General features: G+C 38.0%; 1 protein-coding gene across 14 annotated transcripts in view; it reads right to left on the bottom strand.

Annotated features, from left to right (window-relative positions):
- Positions 1–25,747, bottom strand: part of LOC119653569 (probable phospholipid-transporting ATPase IA) — a 174,690-nt gene that overhangs the window by 39,425 nt on the left and 109,518 nt on the right. For 12 of the 14 annotated variants that reach the window (XR_005249721.1, XR_005249722.1, XM_038058294.1 and 9 more), the window contains one exon: positions 3,548–3,668. Coding sequence is in view for 12 of the 14 variants with exons in the window: in XM_038058294.1 (XP_037914222.1) it covers positions 3,548–3,668 (121 nt within the window). In the remaining 2 variants the exon portion in view is untranslated. Of the gene's footprint in view, positions 1–3,547; positions 3,669–3,788; positions 3,814–4,349; positions 4,568–25,747 lie in introns of those variants that run through there. The other 2 variants (XM_038058296.1, XM_038058297.1) reach the window with 2 other exon arrangements.

The raw sequence follows: 25,747 nt of genomic DNA, 5'->3' as shown, positions 1-25,747 counted from the left end.
AAAATGCTAGAGCGTTTACCCCGGTCGACGCGGCAGTGCAGCCTTGGTCATTTCGAGAAACGAGCAAGGGGTTTTGACGCATGATCGGCGTCAGGACGTAAACAAATAAGTTCGAGCCTGAAATGTGCCTGCTGATGACTATATCGTCAATACGGGGATCCTAAAGGCCATTTGGGTGATCAGACGGTAGATGGGAGGAAATGCCATGAAGCAACTGGTGTTACTCAATCAGTCTATTGTAAAAATCTTTATGATAAATTGGACAACCGGGACGTTGATAGATTTGCATCGACATGTCAAAAGCTGAACCAATACACACAGAATATCAAACACTTCTGTTGCATTTATAATAAACTGCTTACCGATCGACAAGTCCCGACGGAGAGATGGTGGAATATTTCCAACAAATTTTAAAGGAAGAAGCTATTCATCTTCCTTTTCCACAAGCTCTGCCGACATTAGGAACAATTCCACCTGCCATTAGGAACAACACCACTGAAGTCGAGGAATTAATCAAACGAATGAAATCTGGGAAAGCAACAGAACATCGCAAATGAGCTTTGGAAAGTAAAGAGTTGAGACCCAACACTATGGCTTACTGAGTTCTCCAATCGCGTTATTGAGGGAAGAACACCAACTGACTAGCGAGAAAACACGACCGTTCCAATATGGAAGAACGCTAGAGTTTGCCAAGAACTGCAGAACGACTAACGTACTGAAAATTGCTTCACACAGCGTGGATAAAAACTGACGCTGGTATGAGTAGCAGAACTGAAAGTTGTCAGTGGGTAGTTGCAACTTGTCTTGTGAAGTTGAAAAACTATATTTCGCATATCTGTTATACTAGTTATAATTTGCTGGACTTCAATTTCAGATATCTGTATGTTAGCACCCGACAAGACAGAAATATTGTTTAACAAAATAAAGAATCTCTACTTTTTTCAGCACTGCCAACAGTTTCAATTTATTTCAGATAGTTGAAGCATTGAGCTTCTAAACCTTCCTGACTTTCAGAACAATCAGACTTTCTTTGATGTTGGTTGGTGTACTCCTTTTCAGAATTGCCGTTTTATGTAGTATTGGTATAACGAATGCAGCGATGGAATGGAGCTAATGTGGTTGCTTAGAGCCGCTACGAGCCATGTAGTTTAAGGCGGCCCATCCATCGGCCAACCTGCGATAGCGGACTGTACTCTATAACGTAACCAGCATTGGACTTGTCGAATTGTCGGTTTTAAGCAAACTGCATTCATTGATTACAAGAAAGAAGCGAACTCCACCTTGGGTTCCAAATTCAGCAGTTTCGATAACAAATTTGACAATCGAAATGATATTATTTTTGTTTATACGAGTATACAGTAGGGTAAAAAAATGGAAACAATTTATTGATATAAAATTAAATGATTGTGAAAAGAGGTAAATATTTTTTGATCTCGTTTATCGCATTTTGTAACTAATGTTTCTGATTGACATTTTAAACAATTTTTTAAATTAATGATATCAACAAATGTCTAGTTTTTTCGTAAAAATAGTCAATAATTTAGGGGGTCCAAAAAATGGAAAGAAATTTACTGAAGCCACATACAATAAATTTCAAATTTTAGAACATTTTTTGCCACTTGCCTTTATTATCGACTCGCATTTTCGGCGTATCAAGATTACCAGATTAATCAGGACACGAAATCTTTTTCCGTTCTTCATGTGTTTCAGAGAATATCTGAATACAAACATGCTGATTTAATCCTTCCAAAAAATTCACAATGGGGTTCAGATCGGATTTCTGGGAAGACCATACTATTCGAATTATTTTTTTTGACTCAATCTAATTCTTAACCAAATTGGATGAATGCTTTGGACCATGATCATCTTGAAAGATCTAATGGTCAGTTAATTTTTCATGATCATACGGGAACATATGGTGTATCCGGATGACTCAAGTGGTTAGAGCGCTGGGCTGTTGTAACGGAAAGTCGTGGTTTAAATCTCATATAATCCAATATGGATTGTTACATCAACGATTGTTATTATTATTATTATATTATACAGGAACATATTTTGTCCAAAAATATGATAGTAAGTTTGGAGTGTTATGATACTCTCAGCAAAAAGCAACCTACAATGAATATTGAACAAATGAGAAAATGAATGCAAGAGGTAACACTTCCTCCTTCGTGGTTTATCTATAGTACTTGGAATCTCAGATGGGATCGCTAATTCATTGTACATTATATATACCAAATAGCGTCGATGGAGAACAAATTGAATTTACCTCTCGGCACTCCAAAGAGGACTGATGCTTGGAAGCAAATTTCAAAAGGAGTCGCACATTTTTCATAGAAATAATGTGATTTCTCTTATGGTCTTGCAGCAATAAATTCATTTCTTAAAAAGAATATCATATTTAGTATAATTTTCATTGGAGATATTGTCTCAAAATTCGCTGGATTGTAGATTTCGACACCTGAATATTGTGGTTTTTTGCCAATGCTTTTCCAATGTCTGTACTGGTTTTGGGCAGATCTTTCTAGATAATTCGTACTAGAGGTTGTCTTAGCTTTTCTTCTGGTTTTAATGACTATCCACTACTCTTTTGTATTTCTTTAGTATCAGTATTTTCCCATTTGATTTTGAAAGTAAATAAGAACTCTACCGGTACTGGACCATTGATAGATTTGTGTATACTTGAGGGTCTAAAAACAGTTATAGTTTAATCAGAGCTAATGTCGAGTACTATATGGATAAGATAAAATTTTGATTTGAGAGCAAGCATAAATTCATGAAACTCCCGAATGAATAATAAATAAAAATCTACCAGTTGAAGCAATTCCTCATGAATCACGGTAATTTGAGTATACAAAAATTATTTGTGCCGAAAGTTGCTTTGAAATTCCGAAAAACAACTAGTCTCGTGAGATATTCAGAATGCCTTTATAACGACTCTACTACCCCCTCTCGGATACCATGGACCACTAGAGGCAAGACTCTATCCTCTCTTAGATTTTTTCTGGTTGTGATAAATTATAAGTGATTTGGAAATATATTATTAATATCTGAAAATTACGGGAAAAGCAACTTGAGCGGTACATTACTATTTAGGGATAAATTTACGGAATGTAATATATTAGGGGAATGCTAAATCAAATGGGCGGAATGTAAGTAAGAAATCAGAAGAACCGTTGACAAGGCTATCCGCGGAAAAGGAGTGGAAATTTAGCAAACTGTTAAAATCTAGTGCAGCTCTTTAAAGTGTTTTTATATCTATAAAAAGTATGTATATATATATGTATCTATAAAGAGAAATAAAGAGAGGAAAATTAGATAATAAATTAATATAAATCATAGCTTGACAGAAAGTTTGACGAGCAAATGTAAGGAAAATTCCTCCAGAAAAGTTGAAACACGTCGGTCTTCTCCAAAGCAATTCTGATGAAGACTCTATACTGAAGTTTCGAAATACTTCAATTCATAATTTAAGATCGTGAGCTGTTATATGTATGCGAACACTTATTGAAATGAAAAAATAATTATTCGAAAAATGGAATCTTACCTATATTTCGCTGTTGATATGTGATTATTGCAGAACTTTTGTATTTGCGGTTTATTCAAAAATATCGTCCGTTTCTCTGTGTCATCGAGAGTAACTCCAGATGTTGTTGCATCATCGTCATCTGAAACGATAATTCCAAAACAATTCCTTGAATTTGTTTAGCTGTTTCTCACAAAGATCATGAACTTCCAATCACGTTTCAACTATTTCTTATCAGTACTTTATATAACTAAGTTCTAACATTTCCGCATCTTTCAGGCTTGAAGTTCTCGGAGTATATTCTATTCGTTCACTGTCAGACATCAACTAACTATTTTTACGGATAATAATTTTGTTTTGACAGAAAAACCACCAACCAACCCAGTGATTTCATTTTAAGCGGCTTTACGGGTTGATTAATCATTCTTATCAGCCCATTTATGTAGTATCAGGGAACAAACCGCATAATCCAAAATTCAGATTATATATGAGGGCTCTGTGCAACACTATCTACAGCTTATGTTCATTTCATCCAAATACACATTATTTTATCCAAATACACTGGAAACTTCATTTGTATTGCATGTTATCTGAGGTTATATTCACTTTGTATCGAAGTAATTGGCCTTAAATGACAAGTGCAAATGCTGATTGAATTAGTTAAAAACAAAGCTAGTATAGATAAAATAAAACTTAACCGTGAGGGAAGTGGCAGCGGAGACGTGCATTACACGCGTGAAATAGTCTTCACACACTTTGAAATGATTATCAAACTAGATGCCAATTGAAACACTTTAGGCGATAAGGGAGTCTCACTACCTACCCAGCGCAGAAGGAAACGTTTTGTACGAAGGCATTTTTGTATCAGTTGCACATAATTTTTTTGAACATCCTAGAACTACGACTCATGGGTTACACTGAATAAAACTACAATACAACTTGACATTATCACTGCACTGCGAATATGAAATGAAGGGGACCAGATATGGAAATTGAAAGCGAACGATATCTTGTTATCTGTAAAAAGATAAGTACATGATCAAGTGAGAAAAATAAGGAAAATTAGTTTCAGTCAGCGGTAATAATTTTCTATTGTTACTTTGAGATGCTCATATGAGATTATCAGCATTTCTCATTGAAACTTATTTCTATGCGCGAAGCTTTTACACTGAGAGGAACCTTTTTAAGAGCTCTAGAAGTTTTTGGAATAGTTAGGAATAAATATATATTTAGTAGTTGAAAGTACCTTTTACAAAAAAAGGCAAATATGTATGTTATGGGGCTACAGAGCAACATAAAAAACCGAAATATTATAGGGCCCAAGTACCAAGAAGAACCGTGTGATCAACTGTTTACTGGAACTCTCCAAAGCGAAATGTTTAGGACGAAAATATTCATTCTTATTTACAATGGGTAACTTGCTTGGTGTTCTAAATCTATATCGAATTCTCTAAATCTTACTTTTGTTGCTAAGAACCAAAGTCTCTGAGGAATACATGAGGAATGCCAAGACCATTGTATTCCACAGTAAGAATAGTTCCTGCAATATGAAATAGGCTCTGTTGGATGCCAACAACCGTGCGTGGATTTCATCGTCGCAGCTGTTGTCGGTTGCGATTTTCAGTTTTAGATAGGATCAACGGTGTCAAAGTTGAAGTCTCCTCTCTTTATTGTTTCCATTTGGCCATTTGATGTTGTTGCTTCTTCGGTTTTTGGAGCTGACGTTGCCACCATGTATTTGGTTTTGCTTTCATTAATGCACCGCCGATCGCCGTCGATAGGTCCCAGGGCGAAATGTGGATTGGTACCCACGATGGAGCATAAAACCTGGGAAATGCCTGCTGAGCCAACACCAACAACGACTACCAAACCCAATCTCCACCTCCACGTGGTGACCGCTGGGAGCTCTTTCTTAACGAAAAGCTGCAGACGGAGAAGGATGAAAGCGAGTCTCCCGCGCCTAAAAACGGGACAAATTGTACCAACTGGTCCTCCAGGTTGGGGGTTGGGTAGGGCTGGCAACCCTATAGGGAAAACAACTTGTTACGAAGCCACAACAGGAGCCTCGGACGACGGATCCGGCAACGACAACGGATGAACGATTTGCGCATTTTCTCATGGAACGTGCGCTCGCTGTACAGAGATGAAGCTGATGAGCAGCTAGCCGATACCCTCTCCCAATATAGGCCTGATATAACAGCGTTACAAAAGATGCGATGGACAGGGACCGGTTTCCTGGAGAAGAGCCACTACACCATATATTATAGCGGTCATCCAGTAAACCATGTGCTCGGAGTAGGTTTTTTAGTCAGCCAAAAAATGAGACCTGCTGTTATTGGCTTTGAAAACATAAGCGAACGGCTATGCACTCTGCGCTTGCGGGGTAAGTTTAGAAATATAAGCCTCATTAACGTTCACGCCCCTACAAAGGAGACTGCAGAGTCGGAGAAGGATACCTTCTACGAGGCAGTAGAACGAACCCTCGAAGCCTGTCCCAGATATGATATCAAAATCATACTTGGGGATTTTAACAGCCAAGTAGGGAAGGAGCCCGTATTCAGGCGATACGTTGGCTCCCATAGCTTACACGAACAAACAAATGATAACGGACTGCGGATTATTCAATTAACAGGGTCACACGAAATGGTTGTTGGAAGTACCTGGTTTGCGCGGAAAGCGGTCCACAAACATACGTGGGTCTCTCCAGACGGGACCACTTTCAACCAAATTGACCACGTGTTGATCGAACGCCACCACCTCTCAGCCTTGATGAATGTCAGAACATATAGGGAGGTCAATATAGACTCGGATCACTATCTCGTTGGCATGGTGCTTCGAGCTCGAATAACAATACCACCTAGAATCCCCTCTGACAATCAGGTGAGAGTGAACACTGAAGCCATCCACAACACAACCTTCCGCGACACCTATAAGGGGGAAATGGATGCCGCAATAACCGCAGTCAACAGAGGACCTGGAGATGAAGCATCAACAAATGATCTTCACAATCACCTGAAGAACGTTATCATGGATACGGCCACAAGCATACTTGGCCCCAGCCGCAAACGGAGTCGGAACGGTTGGTTTCACGATGAATGTAAGCTAGCAACGGAACGGAAGAATTCCGCATACCGAGTAATGTTGCATTCTCAAAGAACGCGGGCACGCGCAGAGGCTTATCATGAACTCCGTCGAGCGGAGAAGCGACTTCACAGATGGAAAAAGGAAGCCTGGGAGAACCAACAAGTCTGTGAATTAGAAAAGTACAGGGAGCAGCCGCACCAGGCGCGCAAGTTTTACCAACAAGTCAGCAGGATGAAGCCTTATACACCTCGATGATCATCCTGCCGAGACAAAGAGGGAAATCTGATTTCCGACAGAATGGGGATATTAGAGCGATGGGTTGAGTACTTTGCTGAGCTACTGAACAACCAGAACATCGGCGAGTTGGAGGTTCCGCCAACTGAAGACGACGGACAAATACTGCCACCACCAAGTTTAGGAGAAACAGTCCGTGGAATTCATCGGCTAAAAAATCATAAGTCGCCAGGAGCCGATGGAATTAAAGCCGAATTGGTTAAATATGGAGGCGACCAGTTACACCAAGTGGTTCATCAACTTGTGCTCAAGGTATGGGACAGCGAATCAATGCCTGACGATTGGCAACGAGGTATTATCTGTCTCATACATAAAAAGGGAGATATCACACAGTGCAGCAATTATAGAGGTATCACGTTGCTGAGTGCCATCTATAAGATATTCTCCACTATCTTGCTAGGCCGGATAGCCCCATACGCCCAGAACATCATTCGCCCATACCAAAGAGGTTTCACTCCAGGCAAATCAGCAACAGATCAGATTTTCTCTCTGCGGCAAGCGATGGAAAAACTGTTGGAATATGGACAACAGTTGCACCATCTGTTCATCGACTTTAAAGCTGATAGCATAGCCAGGGTAAAACTGTACACAGCCATGAGAGAATTCGGTATCCCGACGAAATTAATAAGACTGACTAGGCTGACCCTGATCAATGTGCGAGGCCAGATAAAAGCAGCAGGATCACTCTCAAGACCATTCGACATCAACAACGGTCTACGACAAGGGGATGCGCTATCATGCGTCCTCTTTAATCTGGCCCTCGAGAAAGTGATCCGTGATGCTGAGGTAAATGCAAGAGGTACGATCCTCTTCAAGTCCACCCAACTACTGGCCTATGCTGACGATATCGACATCATGGGAAGAACCACCCGAGACGTACAAACTGCCTTCATCCAGATCGAGCAGGCGGCAATCGGGGCGAGATCTTGGGCTGCACATCAATGAAGGCAAGACCCAATATATGGTGGGAACGTCAGCACCGAAGGCGAATCAACCAACAACATCAAACCGCACTGGTCAAACACAAACACGAAGAAGAATAAGGATAGCAGAATACAACTTTGAGACCGTTGATAATTTCTCCTATCTAGGGTCGAAAATCACAACCGATAATACGATGATGAAATCCGCGCACGGTTGTTGTCAGCCAGCAGAGCCTATTCCACTTTACAAAGACTGTTCCGCTCGAAACGTCTTACCATAGGGTCAAAGCTCTGACTTTACAAGACTATGATCTTGCCAGTCCTCATGTATTCCTCGGAAACTTGGGTTCTTAGCAAGAAAAATTGCGAACTTTTGGCCGCGTTCGAGAGAAGAATCCTCCGAAGAATTTTTGGCCCCCTACATGAGGATGGACGATTCCGTAGCCTACACAATGACGAAATCTATGAGCGATACCATGACCGTCCGGTTGTGGATAAAATCGGGCTCAATAGGTTACGGTGGGCGGGTCACTTAATCCATATGGATGAGGATGATCCCACCCGGAAAGTCTATAAGGGCAATATCTATGGTAGAAAAAGAAGACGAATCAGACCCTGCCTAAGATGGAGCGATGGCGTAGGTCAGAACGCCAGACAGCTTTTAGGGATATCGAATTGGTGGACCTCGGCGCAAAACCGGGATGACTGGAGTTCCTTATTAAGGCAGGCCTAGACCGGATACCGGTTGTTGCGCCGTTGATGATGATGATAATCGCCGCCTACTCGATCGAGATGAAGGTAGGTTGTCAAAATATCGTTATAGGCCAGTAGCCAATTAATTTGAAGATCATAGTGCCCTTGTACTTGCATCAACATCAACAACATTCCAGGACCAAGTTAAAAAGGATGCATGATAGAGTATTCCTTGGCTGATGTTGAATGATTTCTGCTCCTTTTATTTCTTCTAGTCAGCTTTATCAATATGGTCGAGGTATCGAATTCATCCAAACAGTTTTTCCATTGCTTGCCGCAGACAGAAATCTGATCTGCTCATTTGCTTGAAATGAAGCCTCTTTGGTATGGATCGATGACGTTCTAGGTGTTGATAACACCCTTTATTCGATAGACTTGTTGAAATTTTTACGTGAACGAGTAACAATGAATAGTAACCAACAAATTCAGTGGAAAACCGGGAGAAAAGATAACGAAGGTTTAGATAAGGTAGACTTAGAATATTCGTGAAACGAGAAGTGAAATTTGTGCAGTAAAAGACTAGGACGGAGTTTTTGAATATCAATAGGAAAAGATATTGTAGCAAACGTTCAAGCCCTTGGCTAAGTGAATATTTTCGTTATTTAAATGGCCACCAGTAGGAAATTTCGAGAAAATGAGATGTAGAAAAGAATCCCCAGGATAATTTTGCAAACTTTGCTTAAACGTTGAAGTCTGAAACTGCGATTATTAGGATAACAAAGCCACGTTAAGATAAATAAATGATCTTCCATTAGTACAGAATTTCAAATTTTTATACAATACCTAACTACAACGGTTAATAATTTTGTTGAAATGTAAACATTATTGACTTATTTACTGTTACATCATTTCATAAATGTTTATATTAACAAATAAAGTCAGTTCAATTCAATACTTTCCAGAGCCAACTTGTCAAATCAGTTGAATTATGTTATTTTTTAAATCATTTTTTTAGGTTTTAACTAAAATTCCGATAAAAAATTAATCAATTAACCATTAATTAAATTGTGTTCAAAGTATTGTGCTGACTTGAGAAGATGCCCCTAGGGCAGAGGTTTTGATCAACAAAGCATCTAACATCACGTGCATAACCAATGTATTAGGTGCCGCCTTTTACCGTGCACGATGGTCTACAACGGTTTGGGCCACCGAGAATATCCGTAGCCTACATAACAGCGAAATCTATGAACGATACCATGACCGTCAGGTTGTGGATAAAATCCGGCTCAATAGGTTGCGGTGGGCGGGTCCACATGGATGGGGATGATCCAGTCCGAAAAGTCTATAAGGGCAATATCTATGGTAGAAAAAGAAAACGAGGCAAACGCTGCCTGAGATGGAACGATGACGTAGGCCAGTATGCCAGGGAGCATTTAGGGATTATTGATGCACCTCGGCGCAAAACCGGGATGTCTGGACTTCTTTATTAAGGCAGGCCTAGACCGAATGCCAGTTCTTGCGCCGTTGATGATGATGAGGAGTGTCGATCGGAGAGACGGTAGCGGTTGACCGATAATCAGTGTCGATGCCATCGAGTAGAAAGGAAGCAGACCTGAAGAGCGCTTTACACCATGTGCCATGCGTAAATTACAGAATATTAAAAAGGCAGTCGGTTTGGCATGGGACATAATCAATGTCCATCCCCGTACCGAACTGATTGTCATCCAAAATGGACAAGGATACATTGAAGATGTGCTTCTGGGAGCGGTTGACCAATTTGATCAATGTATCGACGGACAAATTTGTGCTGATATAAGATAGTGTTAATGCCAACAGCTTCTTCCGATATGAATCCCATAGAACACTTCTGGGATAGGATTAACATACCCATTAGGCATCATTCAGCGCAACAAAGTTTGAAGAGCCTCAAACCGTGCTTATCGAAAAATGTGACTTTCTTCACAAGATGAAATCCGCGCGCTTAGTTGCTGAATGTTTAAAAGATTCGAAACTTTCTACCAAAGCCAGAGGAGGAAATAGGCAGTGTTAAGAGTGAGAAAGACTAACTTAATTAACTTGGCGAGTTTGTTTGAAATAATCTCTTTTATTATAACTCACGATTTTCTCACCTCATGAAGTTTCATTTACATTATACTTAAACAGAGCATGTGTTCAATTTAACAATAACCACAAAAATACGAATATTTTAAAGCAATCAAACACAAATGATTTATTTTCACATAATACAATAACAAGGTATTATTTGAAAGTAAATCTTTTGTTCTTTATGTATCATCTCATAATTGTTTAGATGTGCGTTCTTCACCCTCCCCGTGCCTAGAACGACTTTCTGCCAAAAAATATTGATAGTCACATTAAATGATATGCATAGGTATGACACAAAAGACAACAACAACTGAGGTGCAAATCTTTTGGTTAGCTTGAACCTAAGTACATGCGTTCATATAAAGGTATCATTTAGGTAGCTTTTTGTCACATTTTTTGATACCATATTTCTCGCTTCCGACGACAACGCACAACTGCAGCAATCGGAGAGGTTAATTGGAGTGATATTAAGGGGTTAGACTCTAAAACTACGAGAGGCTGCGGAGAAACTTAGCATAGGTTATGGAACCGTTCAAAGACATTTGCAACAGCTTGGCTACCTGTTCCACTTCGATATTTGGGTGCCACACAAGTTGCCCGAGGAGAACTTGAGCAGCTGCTCGTTCACCTACAATTCACTTCTGAAGTGGCACGAAAGCGACCCATTTCTCAAGCGAATAGGACTGACGACAAAAAATACATCATCTACACAAGAGGCGTGGGAGGTGTGGGGGCCGGTGAATAGCCACCTGCATCCGAAGAAGATTTTTATGAGCTGCTTCCTCAGGGAAAAATTATCGCTTCGAAAGTCCAGTGTCTGCAACTAATGAAGTTGGATCAAGCATTTCGACAGAAACGCCCGAACTGGTTAATCGCAAAGTGTCATATTGCATCATGACAACATCAGACCCCACACCACAATAATCACTCAACAAAAATTAGTGCAACTTGGCTGGGAAGTTTTGCCCCCTCCACCGACCTCACCGGACCTTGCACCATCCAACTTGGATCGTGACTGCAAAACTCCCTCAGTGGGAAATCGTTCGCTGATCAAACAGCTGTGATAACGCAGTTCGATCAATTTATCGTCTCTAGGTCCCAAACTTTCTATGAAAGCAGAATAATGAAATTGTTGACAAGATGGGAAGAGGTCATCAATAAAAACGAAGAATATATTATTGATTACAATCTATCCTTTGTATGAAAAACCCTTGTTTCATTCAAAAACCGAACTAACTACGAATACTCTGGAAATTTAGGAATGCTGACTTGAGGAGTGTATTTACTATAGCAAAATGTCAAATACCAAAAAACAGAAATCATAATATATTAGGCAAATTGTTTATTCTGAAATTGATTTAGATGTGTTTTGCTATGCACCACAATTGAATTTCGAAAAGCGTCAGCCGTGAAGAAAGTGATTGACCGAAGTAGACGTGAATTACTTGGAGTAATATCTGTGGTATGTGATGGTTGATTAGGTTCTATCCGGTCCAAATTTTCAACTTCCGGTAGCCTCTCTTGCTTAGTCGTTTATCACTGTCGTTTCTCCATTATTTTGTTGCACTTTGTCCGTTTGATGGTGGATGCGATTGATAAAAATGGCTTGACCCATTGAAACCATCTTCCAATGAACAAGAACGTTGGCCATCCAACAATACCTTCTTTTGATGGAGTTTTAGTGATAGACGTCCGCGCGTCTCATCCCAACCAAAGGCATGTAATGGTACATTTCGACGTGTGGACTTCAGCAGCCAATTCCTCCGTTGTTCAAGCCCGGTTCTATTTGATAGAATCAAGCAACTGTTTTTATTTTTTATTTACGGTGGACGATCTCCTGAGAGTCACGTGATTTGAGCTTAACATTTTTGATATCATATACGTATTTTTGACAGTATTCAATGCATTTATGCTTAGCTGAAAATCACGGAATTACCTACTTCAAATCCACATGATTCCTAGAAATATAACTTGCAATTAACGATATATAACATAATAAGCTACTAATAGCAGGAATGTTTAACACTTAAACACCTGACAAAAGTGAAAAAGCATAGACACTAACCAGTTAATCTAATATTTGTGACTCATTAAATTTGACAAAGCGAAATAGAGTTTTTAAAGAAATGCCCATTATTCCAGATTTCAACTCTTTGCAAGTTAACGTATTCCATATTATAATAGAAGCTAATTGCTCCAAAGTTTAGTGACTATAATGAAGTGGATTTTACTGTACTGTATTTTATCTGCTAAAAGCTTTCTATTGATATTACTCGACGCACCGATGAATAATAGCTTGTATTTGTGCTATGAGCTGTATTCATTCGAGAAGGTTGAATCATTGATAAACAATAAAAAGACTGATGATAATTAAACATCCAATGTTTTTCCAAGTTGATAGAATTTCTTCAAATGTCGGCTGCAGTTACAATAATATTTTACAGTAAAAGTGAACAATTTGAATCGTAAATGCGTAAGTAGTTCATTAGCATGAAAATCATTGACGAGTAAATGTCTGAATAAGGAGAATCAGAAATATCAAACAGTTTCATATTCAAATAAATTCCATTCAACACAATATTCACACTTGTTTTCTTTCTACTTTTACCTTAGATGAGCGTAAATGATATGTTAATGTTTCCACGATAGCAAATTAAGGGCCAAGAAAATAGCCAGAAAAAAAGTTTAAAGAAAAATTGAAGGAATACTAGAAAAAGAAAAAAGCAAGCCGGGAACTGGAAGCTCGGCGCTTCAATCTGAAAGGTTTTGTGTATTTCTTGTGTACACATATTTGAGTGTAGAATTGTTCTATTTGTGCGTAGGTCTTAATGTATATGCATTGAGATTGGCATGGCAGACTACTCACTTTAGTGTGATATTGACATTTATTGTTTTGGGTTGCAGTAAATTTACACGGAAGAGATAACTTTGAGCCACTGTAACTTTGTCAGTAATGGTAAGATTTTGATCAAATTCGGGGATAACGTCCGTCATAATATAGTCTACATTACTACTGCTACATTATTACTGACTCTAGAATAAACTTAAGGAATGTTTTTAGTATGTGGAAAACATGCAAACATATACTAACTTAACTTAATTTGAGTAGGTGGAGGGTATTTTGAGGGCTGGACACCGTATAGAGGGCGCTTATTGATTTTTCTCCAGATTTTTCGTTAGTCGGTTTCTGCGAATAGGTCCGTGAAAGGAATGATCACTTTGTAGCCCCCCTCCACTTCCCTCCTTTTCGACAAATGCCAAAACTAAAACCGATTTCGAAAAGTACTCGTCAATGCCCTTCTTGCAGACCTCGAACGACTATATTTGGTGAAAAAATACTTTCTCTTGCTAATTTTTCCTTTCATCCGCCATTTCGTTTGTTTTACACAAAAGATTTGATCGGTGTAGGAACGATAGCCACTTGTTTATTGACCATAAATCTTTTTGATTTTTTGGATTCACACCGTCCAAACCAAAGATGTTTACAACGCAATGGGGTTACCTTCGTTTTAAAGACTTTTGTTTATAAAATTATAATTAACCCCTAGTCCATAATCCTGGGTCGTTTGTGTCCGACCGAAAATCAAATGTAGCTGTAATTTTTGGAATCGCTTTCGCTTTGTTAAAAGTCAACGACACTAAGCATTCGCCTACCGATATTTGGCGCGGCAGTATCAATGTAACCACAGTGGCAGACAAATCAAATTTCGTTTGGACGAAAAAGACCTACTTTTACGGGGAACGTGAGCCAAAAGTGTAAGTCAATTTTTTTTATATTTCGTTTTCAAACGTTTATTATGAGCGGAAATGCACCAGAGAAACTCCCGATGTTTTTTGGGGGGAATTATTGACCAGACCGGTGTAAATTCGTGTATTCTGTACAACCTTCGGAAAGAAAATTACAGTTTAGACAGGCGAGCATTTTTGAAAACCCTTGCGTTGTCGCTTATCAAACCGCATCTTGAAGAGCGCGCCAGACAGCACAACACAGACATAGCCTATTACAGAATATCCGCGAGGTTCTTGGTACCAACGATGTAAGTCGACCTGGTCGGTTCGAATAAGTTGAAGAAGAGAATTTTTTGCCCGACAGACAAAGATCATAAAACTTACATTTCTTGGACGAAATGCAAAAAGCCAGAATGCGACAATCATCGTACTTCCCACTGTAGAATGTGTTTCTCGTAATTTTTTTGTACAAGTTTGAACAGTTATATATTTTTTACAGTTTGGATCACATGTTTTCAGGAAAATTTTTGGCAATTTTGAGGTTGACAAATGTAGCTTTTTTTCTTGTTAATTTCACGTAACACTTTTTTCATGAACGCAACACTCATCCCCTTCAAAAGTCATGTTTCAATTATTTGATATAATTTTTCGTCTAGAATTTATAATTTAAATAAAAAAAGAGAATTTAAACTCGATTGCTTCATTTAATTGTTCCTTAACTTGAGATTAATTGTCAAAAAATATGTCTTACTCAAAATAATATAACATACATCCAATTTTACTCTAAATTAAAATAAATCAATAGAAAAACCATCCAGTTAACTTTTCTTGTACAGCAGGAGCAACCTAATTTAACTATTCACTATCCAACACTACATTTGAACTCAATTGTGTCTTTCGCAATGACTGCCACCCTTTTCTAATATAGAATGACTTCACTCTCTTCTAAAGGTTTAGTAATTTTCTGATGTGAGGAACATTGAGTACATGACCGTTTCATTTGCAAGTAGTTAAGAATTCAATTGTACACTATTTTCAAGTTACGCAAGTCAATTAACACGTTCGGTACGGTTGTTAACAGAGACTAACAAATCAATTCCCCCAGACCAATATGTTATCTTCGGGATAGACTCACTATGAAGTCTACTTCGTGAGGACTGGGGTGGGCAAAGTCTTTGGCAACTTGAGCAACACATCAAGTAAATATCATCAATTGTTAGTTTTTTTTAGATTTTTCATTTTTATTAAGATGAATGTGTTAAAACATTTTGTATTATCCCAATTGTAATGAATCTGATTCCAATTGTAATGAATCTGATACTGCTGGCCTGATTCAATTCTTTAATTCTTGAATCTGATACTGCTGGACTGATTCAATTCTTAAATTCTTCAAACATACATACGATTTTAAACAGACGGACATTTCTCAAGGAGAAGATCACCCAGACGAGGAAAACTCCTAGCTCTACTAGCTTTGCGGAAGGAGGTGAATGTGACTTTTCGGGCTGGATCATCCTCATCGGTCGCTCTTCCCATGATATCAATATCGTCAACATAGGCCAGTAGTTGGGTGGGCTTAAAGAGGATCGTACCCCTCGCATTTACCTCAGCATCACGAATTACTTTTTCCAAGACCAGGTTAAAGAGGACGCATGATAGGGCGTCCCCTGGTCTTAGATCGTTGTTGAAATCCCTTTGGCATGAACCAATGATGTTCGGGCACGACCCTATTAGACCGGTGTTCAACAACCTGGCGTTATTGTGTTTAAATATTTCCAGACTTCCTGCGGCATATAGTTTGTGGACTTTATTTTTTTTTTTGTTATGGCCGCTGTCTACTATGTGTTTTGTGACTGCAGTTTTGCCGTAGTGGGTTTTCCGATTCTTTGGTATGTTCCTTGAATCGTGTTTTTACCAATCGCTTAGTCTGCCTAGTGGCGTATTCCGGGCATGTGATTTTATAAATCACACTCTTTTCCTCCTTGGATTTCGGGTCCTTTACGCACCTAAGTCGTATTTTAAGTTGCGCATATCTGCTTGTTGGGACAACCTCTATTTTAAATCCTTTAAGCGGATTACTAATCCTAGGTCACAACCTAGGATTTTCATCCATAACAAATTTTTCTGTAAAGCTTTTAGAATCATCAGCAACAATATCAACATTAAGAATATCACATGTGCAAAAATAAATTTTATTAACGTTTCTCTGTTGATAATATGTATATTCTTAAACAAAAATTTGATGACGTCGAATTAGATGAATGTATCAGTACTGGACGGCTTCAACGCTAAGGTGGACAAGAACAAATTGTTTCTTCCACAACATAACTAACAGTAACGGCAGTAGACTCATAAATCTGTAATGGTGCAAAAGTCTACTGATTTCAACCATAGGTTCCCCCCTTCAAGAATTTTACAAGACAACGTGGACCGCTCGAAATGAGAGAATGTAGGAGGATTACGTTCGGTCCTAACATCCTTTAAGTGCGATCACTGGCGCAACGTAGTAATCAGACTAGAACAGATCACTTTAGCTACCAGATTTGAAATCGAACACATCTTGAATACAGTCGTATCGTTAGAAAAAAACCTGCCTACGCTAAACCAACGTAAACGAACCGACATCAATGAGCACAAGTGGGATCAATTGTAATTCGCGATTAACGGCAGAAAGGGAAGAGAAGAAATAAGAGGGAAACATGGTAAAGGTAAGTATCGACTTGGGAGTGGAATGCTGTCTTAAATTCCGCCCACAACTGAAAATTACCAATAAATAATACATTCTGAGAAGTGTACCTGATTTGCTAGTTTTTTACTAAAATAGTCTACAGGCAGACAGATAAATGAAAATTTTAAAGCATTCATGAAAATATACATTTTCCAGGTGAAATTAAAAAGTTTAGGCACTTCTGTTGAAAATACAAAACGTACAAACTGATTCTAAAATTAACTACTATTGGTAGTTAAGTTATCAGGCAATGATTGCTACCTTTGAAATAAATAACATGGGCAATTGTTCAAATAGCTAATACGTCTCAAACAAGAAGTAATAATACACTTCGATTATCAATCTTTTCATAACTTCACGAAATACTATCTCATTGCTTTACAGCTTATTAACCATAATATATGCAGCTGGTAACTCCCAACTTTCTACATCTCCGTTAAGCACTCATGGCAAATTTGACTGCACTGATTTTTCCCTTCAATATTTAAGGGTCATTTTTGCCGACTACGCCTACCAATTATTTTTTATTCCTAATAGGAGTTTTCGATGGATTTCAGTCATCTCCTTAGAAAGTGCCAGACTGAACTGGCTTCAAATTTCTGGTTGGGCTTCCAAGCTTTTACAAGGATTAGAAACAAATCACTTCCACATTCCCTGAAACTGAAGATGAAAGATAGTTCACAAACATCCCTAAGTATATATTACTATGGTGCGTTTCATAACCATAAAATGCTCACTGATTTGGCTGAATAAAATAACAGGAAAATGGTAAACGTCAAGGTCAACAAGTCTATCTAATTACGCGGTATTTCTAGCGATTAATTGTTGTTTTTCCTATTCGCTAGTGTTGATTTATATTTTACAATTACCGATATTTCGGGAATCACTTGTTCCTTTCATCAGTGCTAACAAGTCCCCTAGCGAATAGAAAAAACAAGTTTTTATTATTTCAAGGTCAACAAGGTTTTATATAATTTATTTTAAAGTCGTTGACATTGCGATGCTGTGCGTGGCTAGTAAAAAGGCGGAGAATGATGATTATCGTAAAGACAAAAATGCAACTCAAACTCGAAAAAATATATGTTGTATTTGGAGACGACGCTATAAGCATGTACATGAGGTCTGGTTGCCAGTTGCTTGTTGTCTTCCGGAGATTGTCCAAGAATATTTAATTAATTAATTAATATTTTTAATTCTCAGTTCCAACTTTACCCATGAGTTTTTGGTAACAGTAGAATCTGATGATTATAGGGACAATTTGACGTATATCGGATAACAGTCACACAATGATCTTTAAATAGTGTGTCATGGGTTATTGTGCTGGAACCAATAACTATTTCCTAAATTCCACACATTCTTAAAAAGTCATATCGCGACGAATTCGTATACTTTCTTCATAACGCTATCAATAAATAGAAATACACCTACCCCACCCTAAACCATGATATTACCTTCACAACCTCTTATACCAATCATATTTTTTACTATTCGATAAAAATGTTGAATTTGCCTTCGTCAGTAAATAACACATTTCTCTAGAATTGAAGGTGTCTGTAGCTGTGGTGTGGTCTTTACATATAGCAAGTGGCGCCATTTTGTGTTAAGTTTAAGGGGAGCTCCCCATACATGTGAGTGGAGCGTGTAAAATTTTTTTTCACATAATGTGGCCACGTGGGATATTAAATGAAAGGGCTCAATTAGTACTTTTCGAAACTGATCCCATATTTGATATCGGGTGAAACGTAGAGGAGTGAGGGCTCAAAATAGGACTCCCAAAAAGTGTAACAGGTCTCGTTCTCAGAACCTATCCAACCGAAAAGTATGGGAGAATGAGGGCTTAAAATGTGACCCCTAGAAAGTGGAAGTCTTGTTCTCAGAACATATCCCACCGAAAAATCTGAAAAAAATCACAGTGCTGTATCTAAACCAATTCCAGGCCTCAAAATACATCCGGTTCCGATATCTCATAAATAAAGCTAATAATAGTATATTTACATATTTTAAAAATTTAGCCGGAAACCCCCCTTAAGCTTATGCTACCAATTTGGCACAAGGATAACGGATAAGTTTGAAGGAAATCTAACTATTATTATCCAAGTTATAGAAGATGAAGCTTATATTTTGTGTGAATTTCGTGCATTCTAAAACGAGTATAACGTCATCATAACATATTAATTCGTTAATACAACAACAAAGTGAGCTCACGTGAATCGTGAATGGGAGGTTCTAAGGAAACATTTCCTTTTATGTTTTTAACCATTTGTATAATATATCAATATCAATTACTTCAGACAGACATATGTATGTATTTATATGGATATGTAAATGAAGTTTAGGGGTAGTGCCTAATTCAGGTAAATATATTTGTACTTTAAACAAGCCGTATTCAATATACTTACTTTATATGTACATATATTCATATTGTTCAAATCTAAAATAGGTGCATATACATGCATATAGAATACGGTATTCGATAATAGGGGCATTTGGTTGGTTTAAGTTGAATATAATATCTACGTCTGTAATGTGTACGTATTTCTTGTAGTTTGAAAGAAATATGAAGGAATATTTTTGGTTTTTAGCCATATACGAATGGAAAAATGTGCGTAGAAAGTTTCTCACATAAGATGAACACAAAACCTTTACACCCGAAGCGTCATCAACCATTAATTTAGTTTTTTAATAATATCTGTTAGTTTTAATAATACATTGCGGGGTCTGGTGAGGCAATACTAACTTATTTCCGACTTCATTGTAAGTAATTAACAGTGCGATGATTGGTAATAATATAGAAGTTAATTTTTAAGATTGACGAGTTATTGTGCTGCAATTTGTTTTTCAAACTAAACTAGACAAGTGGAGTTTATATTTGTTACCTATGATCTAATGACGTATTATATTTTGAGGGAAAATATTGAGTTAATAACATACGATTTACGTACGATTTTTTTTACACAGAAAATTTTATAAAGGCGAATTTTTAGTTTTACGATTTTACTGAAGATATATTAAAAAAATGTTGATAATTTTATTCCAAGTCATAGTTTGTAAGTTTCATTAACAAGTTTGTTGAAAATACGAAGAAAATTTACTGAATGCCATAGAAGAATCATTAGCAAATGTTATACATGATAAATTGATTAATGGGTACTGAATCCTCAAAAATGTTTGTGATCTTCATCTATTTTTTTCATATGATTGAAAAACTAGATGAAAGGGTTCAGCTCTACATTCTGGAAAGATGCTGAATACTACGCTTACAACTGAGTAGAAAATTCCGCACCTACTACGAACAACAGCTATGAGTATATTGGGCCGTCTATCTCTGATGCGCAAAACCAAAAAATAAAAACTTAACGGCAAGTGGTGAAGGAACCGTTACTAATCTCCATTTTGTTTTCCACAAAGCCTTATTAAAATCGGTTTATTGTCTGTCTGTCCGTCACACGCATTTTTCTCGGAAACGGTTGTAGCGATTGACACCAAACTTGATGGAAATGTGGGAACTGTAAGCGCTCACGCATGAATTACATCATTCTAGGTCGCATTTCAGGGAAGGTGTCTCCATATGCAAAAGGGAAATGCAAACTTTTTTTCACCAAATATAGTCATATGGGGTACCAACTGAAAGACCTCAATTAGTACTTTCCAATGCCGGCCTTGACATGTGTGGGAAAGGTGGGAAGTCCGAGGGCCGCAGATGATCATTTATCATCATCATAAGAATATTTTAGCGTACATTTTCCCATTTGCACAAAACTCGTAGCGTTCATGTATTTAGTAAGTCAAGCCATTCACTTTAGCATTTAGTTTTAGATTGCAGCAAATTTATATAAATTGATACAAAAGAGCAAACTTAGGCCTATTATGACTTGGTTAGTAATAGTGCGATTTCCACCAAACTTAATAGTATCATGCCCTTTATTATAGTCTATACTAGTGCAGAATATCATATTTTCAGGATGAATTTAACTTAACTAGTGGTCAAAGGGTATTATAGGTCCTAGGGCAAAACGTGGATTGGTACCCACGATGGAGCATAAAACCTGGGAACCGCCTGGAGGAGTTCTTTCTTCACGAAAATCTGCAGACGGGTAGGTTTCTTAGTTAGCCAAAAAATGAAACCTATTGTTATCGACTTTGAAAACATAAGCGAACGGCTATGCACTCTGCGCTTGCGAGGAAAATTTAAAAATATAAGCCTCATTCACGTTCAGGCCCCTACAGTGGTAACTGCAGAGTCGGGGAAGGATATCTCTATGAGGCAGCAGATCGAACCTTCGAAGCCTGCCCCAGGAATGATATCAAAACATACTTGGGGATTTTAACAGTCAAGTAGGAAATGAGCCCGTATTCAGGCGACACATTCGTTCCCACAGCTTACATCAAAATACATATGATAACAGACTGCGGATTATTCAACTAGCAGTATCACACGAAATGTTTGTTGGAAGTACCTGGTTAGCGGAGAAATCGGGTCACAAACAAACGTGTGCCTCCCCAGAAGGGACCACCTTCAACCAAATTGACCACGTGCTGATCGAACGCCGCCACCTCTCAGCCTTGATGAGTATCAGAATATATAGGGGAGTCAATATAGACTCGGATTACTATCTCGTTGACATGGTGCTCCGAGCTCGAATAACAACACCGCCCAGAATCTCCTCCGACAATCAGGTGAGACTTAACACTGAAGCCATCTACACCACAGCACTCCGCAACCCAGCGCACGGTTGTTGGCTGCTAACAGAGCCTATTTCAACTTACAAAAACTGTTCCGCTCGAAACGCCTCACCATAGGGTCATAGCCCTTACTGTTTATTCCTCGGAGAATTGGATTCATAGCAAGAAAAGTTGCGAACTTTTGGCCGTGTTCGAGAGAAGAATCCTCCGAAGAATTTTTGGCCCCCTACATGAGGATGGACGATTCCGTAGTCTATATAACGATGAAACCTACGAGCGATACCATGAACGCCAGGTTGTAGATAAAATCCGGCTTAATCCGTATGGACGAGGATGATCCAGCCCAAAAAGTCTATAAGGGCAATATCTATGGTAGAAAAAGAAGACGAGGCAGTCCCTGCCTGAGATGGAACGATGGTGTAGGCCAGGACGCCAGGCAGCTCTTAAGATATCGAAATGGTAGACCTCGGTGCAAAACCGGGATGTCTGGAGTTCCTTATTAAGGCAGGCCTAGGCCGGATACCGGTTGTTGCGTCCTTGATGATGATGGTTTTATCTAAGTTCATCGGATGGATGACACGTATTAAATTATTCTCACCCAAATTTAAAAGAATATAAGGATCTTTCCTTTAACTTCACCTTTCAATTCAATAAACTTGGCCTTCACTAGATTAGGAATGTACAACTACCTGACTTAAAAATCTAAACATCACTATTTGTGGTTTAATAACATAACACAAAAAAAGCACACAGTTAGCTAAAATATCTCCGCTAACCATAACTTAGTATAGTTATCGTTCCGATGCTTGTAGTTCTTCTAAATAAAAATAAAACTAGGTAGTTTGCTCCTCCTACAATATATTTTAATAGTTATCATAGTAAATACGTATTTGGAAAGCTACTTACTCTCTTCCTCAGTACTTAAGCTACTAATTAGTAGTACCTAGTTTTATTTTTACATAACTTAGTAGTTAATATCTTTCTAATGCATCATCCTTTTTTGAAGACACAGTACAATATTATATATAAATCATACAGGGATACAGGGGTTTTTCAGGTGGGAACATAAGGGTTAAGGGAGGTTTTCAGTCCATTTCTAAAAAGTATAGTAATATCCTATTATTAATTCCTTTTAAAGGGATATTGATATTTCTGATTCTAATTTTAGACCCACACATCGGGGAAGAGATTATCCCTTTGATCGCTGCACTCCCCTTTGCATCAAATGTCAAAAATGAGGCTGGCGTTGGAAATTACTAATATAAACCTTTCATTTGATACGACCCGTTACTATATTCGATGAAAAAAAATCTTATACATTTGCGATAAGTGGGACTTAAAGGGTATAGTTCATTGGGAATTGCTTCAAAGAAGCAGTACGGCCAACAAGGAGCTGTACATTGCCCAACTGCACCGCGTAAATGAAGCAATTTAACTGAAGAGACCTGACCGACAAGGTGAAACTATACGGCTTCATGACAACGATTAGTGCCATGTTGACGTTTTAAAATAAATCTGTACAGGTGTATAATACACAAACCGAATTGAATCAAATACCAGTTAACAAAATAGAACTTTCAATGCTTCACAATAAGTTGACAGAATTAAATGAAGGCACTTATGAGCGCCGAAGTAATAATAGTAGGTAAAGCCCTTTTTATTTGTGAGGAAAAACTTTTGCCATATTCCAAGTAATTTCGAAGAAACAATAATAGAAATATTCCTAGTTTATTTCTTGCTCCAATACTTTTTAGAAAGTTACAGAAAAATCAATCATTTACTATAATAGTCCTAACAAAGTTGCTTATTACTAAATGGCTTAAAGAAAAATGAAAGGGTTCTAGTTTTCCATCAAAAGTTTACATTTTTAATGTGCACGTGGTACTACTTCAAGTTTGTATACTATAATACATACTTATGTACACCATATGAAACTATCATTCTTATTAATTATTTTATGACGTTCGTTCCTTGTCTATATTAAGGTGCAATCCTCTACGAAGTACAACACAATATCGTCGTATATTGCTGTATAACCTTCAGGGTTTCTTCAATAATATATCGAAATGGCATTCAAAACTTATTGATTAAATTTGTTCATAATGAAATAAATATCCACAAAAATTAATGATTGATTGAAATACTTTAAATTGCTTAAGTAGTTTATGACTAAGAGATGAAAATTGATGTCAATCTATCAGTCTCATTCAGTTATAATAGAATACATCGTTTAACGAATTTGAATTAATCGTTTCTCAGAATTTATGCGGAACGTGATAAAAGAGAAAGAAAAGTTCTACTTACTTAAAATAACTGGAACCCATTTCTTATTCTTATTCCCCTCTGCAGAAAAAGAATGCAGAATTCCAGAGGTTTATTGGAATTTTAATAAATATTTGAATCGCATATTACAGAGAAATAATCTGAGGTGAAATATAAGGAGGTCGACAGAGGCTACTTTTTGGTTACGCATCTTCGTTTACGTGATATATTCCCAGCTACTTGCGGAAATGGAAAGCTTCCATTTTTCTGGATTTAATAGACAGAGCTTCCACGATGCGACTGTTAGTCAGCACTGCGGAACTTTACTTGCTTGTGGACCAAAGTACTTCAAACGTACACTGGGCCGCCATCAAAATTGAGCGGGGAATAAGCGTGACAACTGAGGGGAATGAGCGTGGCGACTGAGATCGAATACTGTCTAATCAGCTCAAAATTATGGGGAGCTGAAAGATTTCCAAGGAAGTAAGAAAAGTGGACAATCTTAACATCCTGAATTAGGGGACCAGCCTTGAGTATAACTATTGGAGGGGTGCTTGTGTGTTCTCTTCTATAATAGAATAATTCTGGGATGCATGAAAGAACACTTCGAAAGACTTACGAACGGTCGACAGTCAGCCGACTGGTTTTCGCTCTAGATACTACTAAGTCAGCATCTTGCGGATAATTGTAGAGCAATGTATAGAGATTAGAACCCTTTTCCACGGACTTTTCATTGCTTTTAAGATTTTCGACCGTGTTAAAAGGGAGTGTTTTTACATGAGATTATTTCTAAAGTAATCTCCTTACGAGGACTCTGTCGAATCTAGATGCTGCTAGATCGACATGCAACAATGCAAAATGTCACTCGCCGCATTCAAATAAAATCGGAGCCTTTGAAATCCAAAGCATTGTCTGCCAGGACTGCGAAACCTCGAGAAGTTCAATAAATCTGCCTAAATTTGATTTGGAAGACAAGGAAAATCAAACTGACGGAAAATACAGTTGAAATGTCTAATGAATCATCGCACTTTTCCTAACTGCATAAATGGATAAGTGGTTGATAAGCAATTTGTATAACTGGGTGACTAGGTGCAATAACAGCAGTGCTCTACCGGTATTAACATAAGGCAGGTCCCCTTGAAAAATATCGAAAAAACTATGTTGAATTGCACTTACCTAATAAGGAAAGATAACCATTCCATTACTGACTACCATAGCAGATCCAACCGCAGCGGGATGGCAAAAGACTGAAAGAACTAAGTAGCGCAGAACAGTAGAAGAGTGGTAACTGGAGAAAACTGAAGCAAATCGCTAGGAACTATTAACAGATGTTTCAATAATAAGCAATATATAGACAATACAATCACTTCAAAATTGGTTTTTAATGGGGGAAACGACATTTGAATGCTTAGTTCCAGGTACTTATTTTAGATTTTTTTTTTGTGGGAAGAATTAATTGGAATTTAATTAAATTATATTAGTCATATTTCGCAAAACCTTTGAGAATTTTTTTGAATAATCTAAACCAGAAATAACAAAGTGACAGTGGTATTAGCCGGCTAAGGGGCTGAACTAGAGTTCTCCAACTGCGGAACGTGTAGCGACTCCAATTTTTATCTGAAACCAAAGATGTTTTGATTTTACAACCATCATCAACGGCGCAACAACCGGTATCCGGTCTAGGCCTGCTTTAATAAGGAACTCCAGATATCCCGGTTT

Source organism: Hermetia illucens, chromosome 4, assembly GCF_905115235.1.
Source record: "Hermetia illucens chromosome 4, iHerIll2.2.curated.20191125, whole genome shotgun sequence".
NCBI lineage: Eukaryota > Metazoa > Arthropoda > Insecta > Diptera > Stratiomyidae > Hermetia > Hermetia illucens.
Note: the sequence above shows the minus strand (reverse complement) of the source record. Positions and strands in the feature narration are given on the sequence as shown.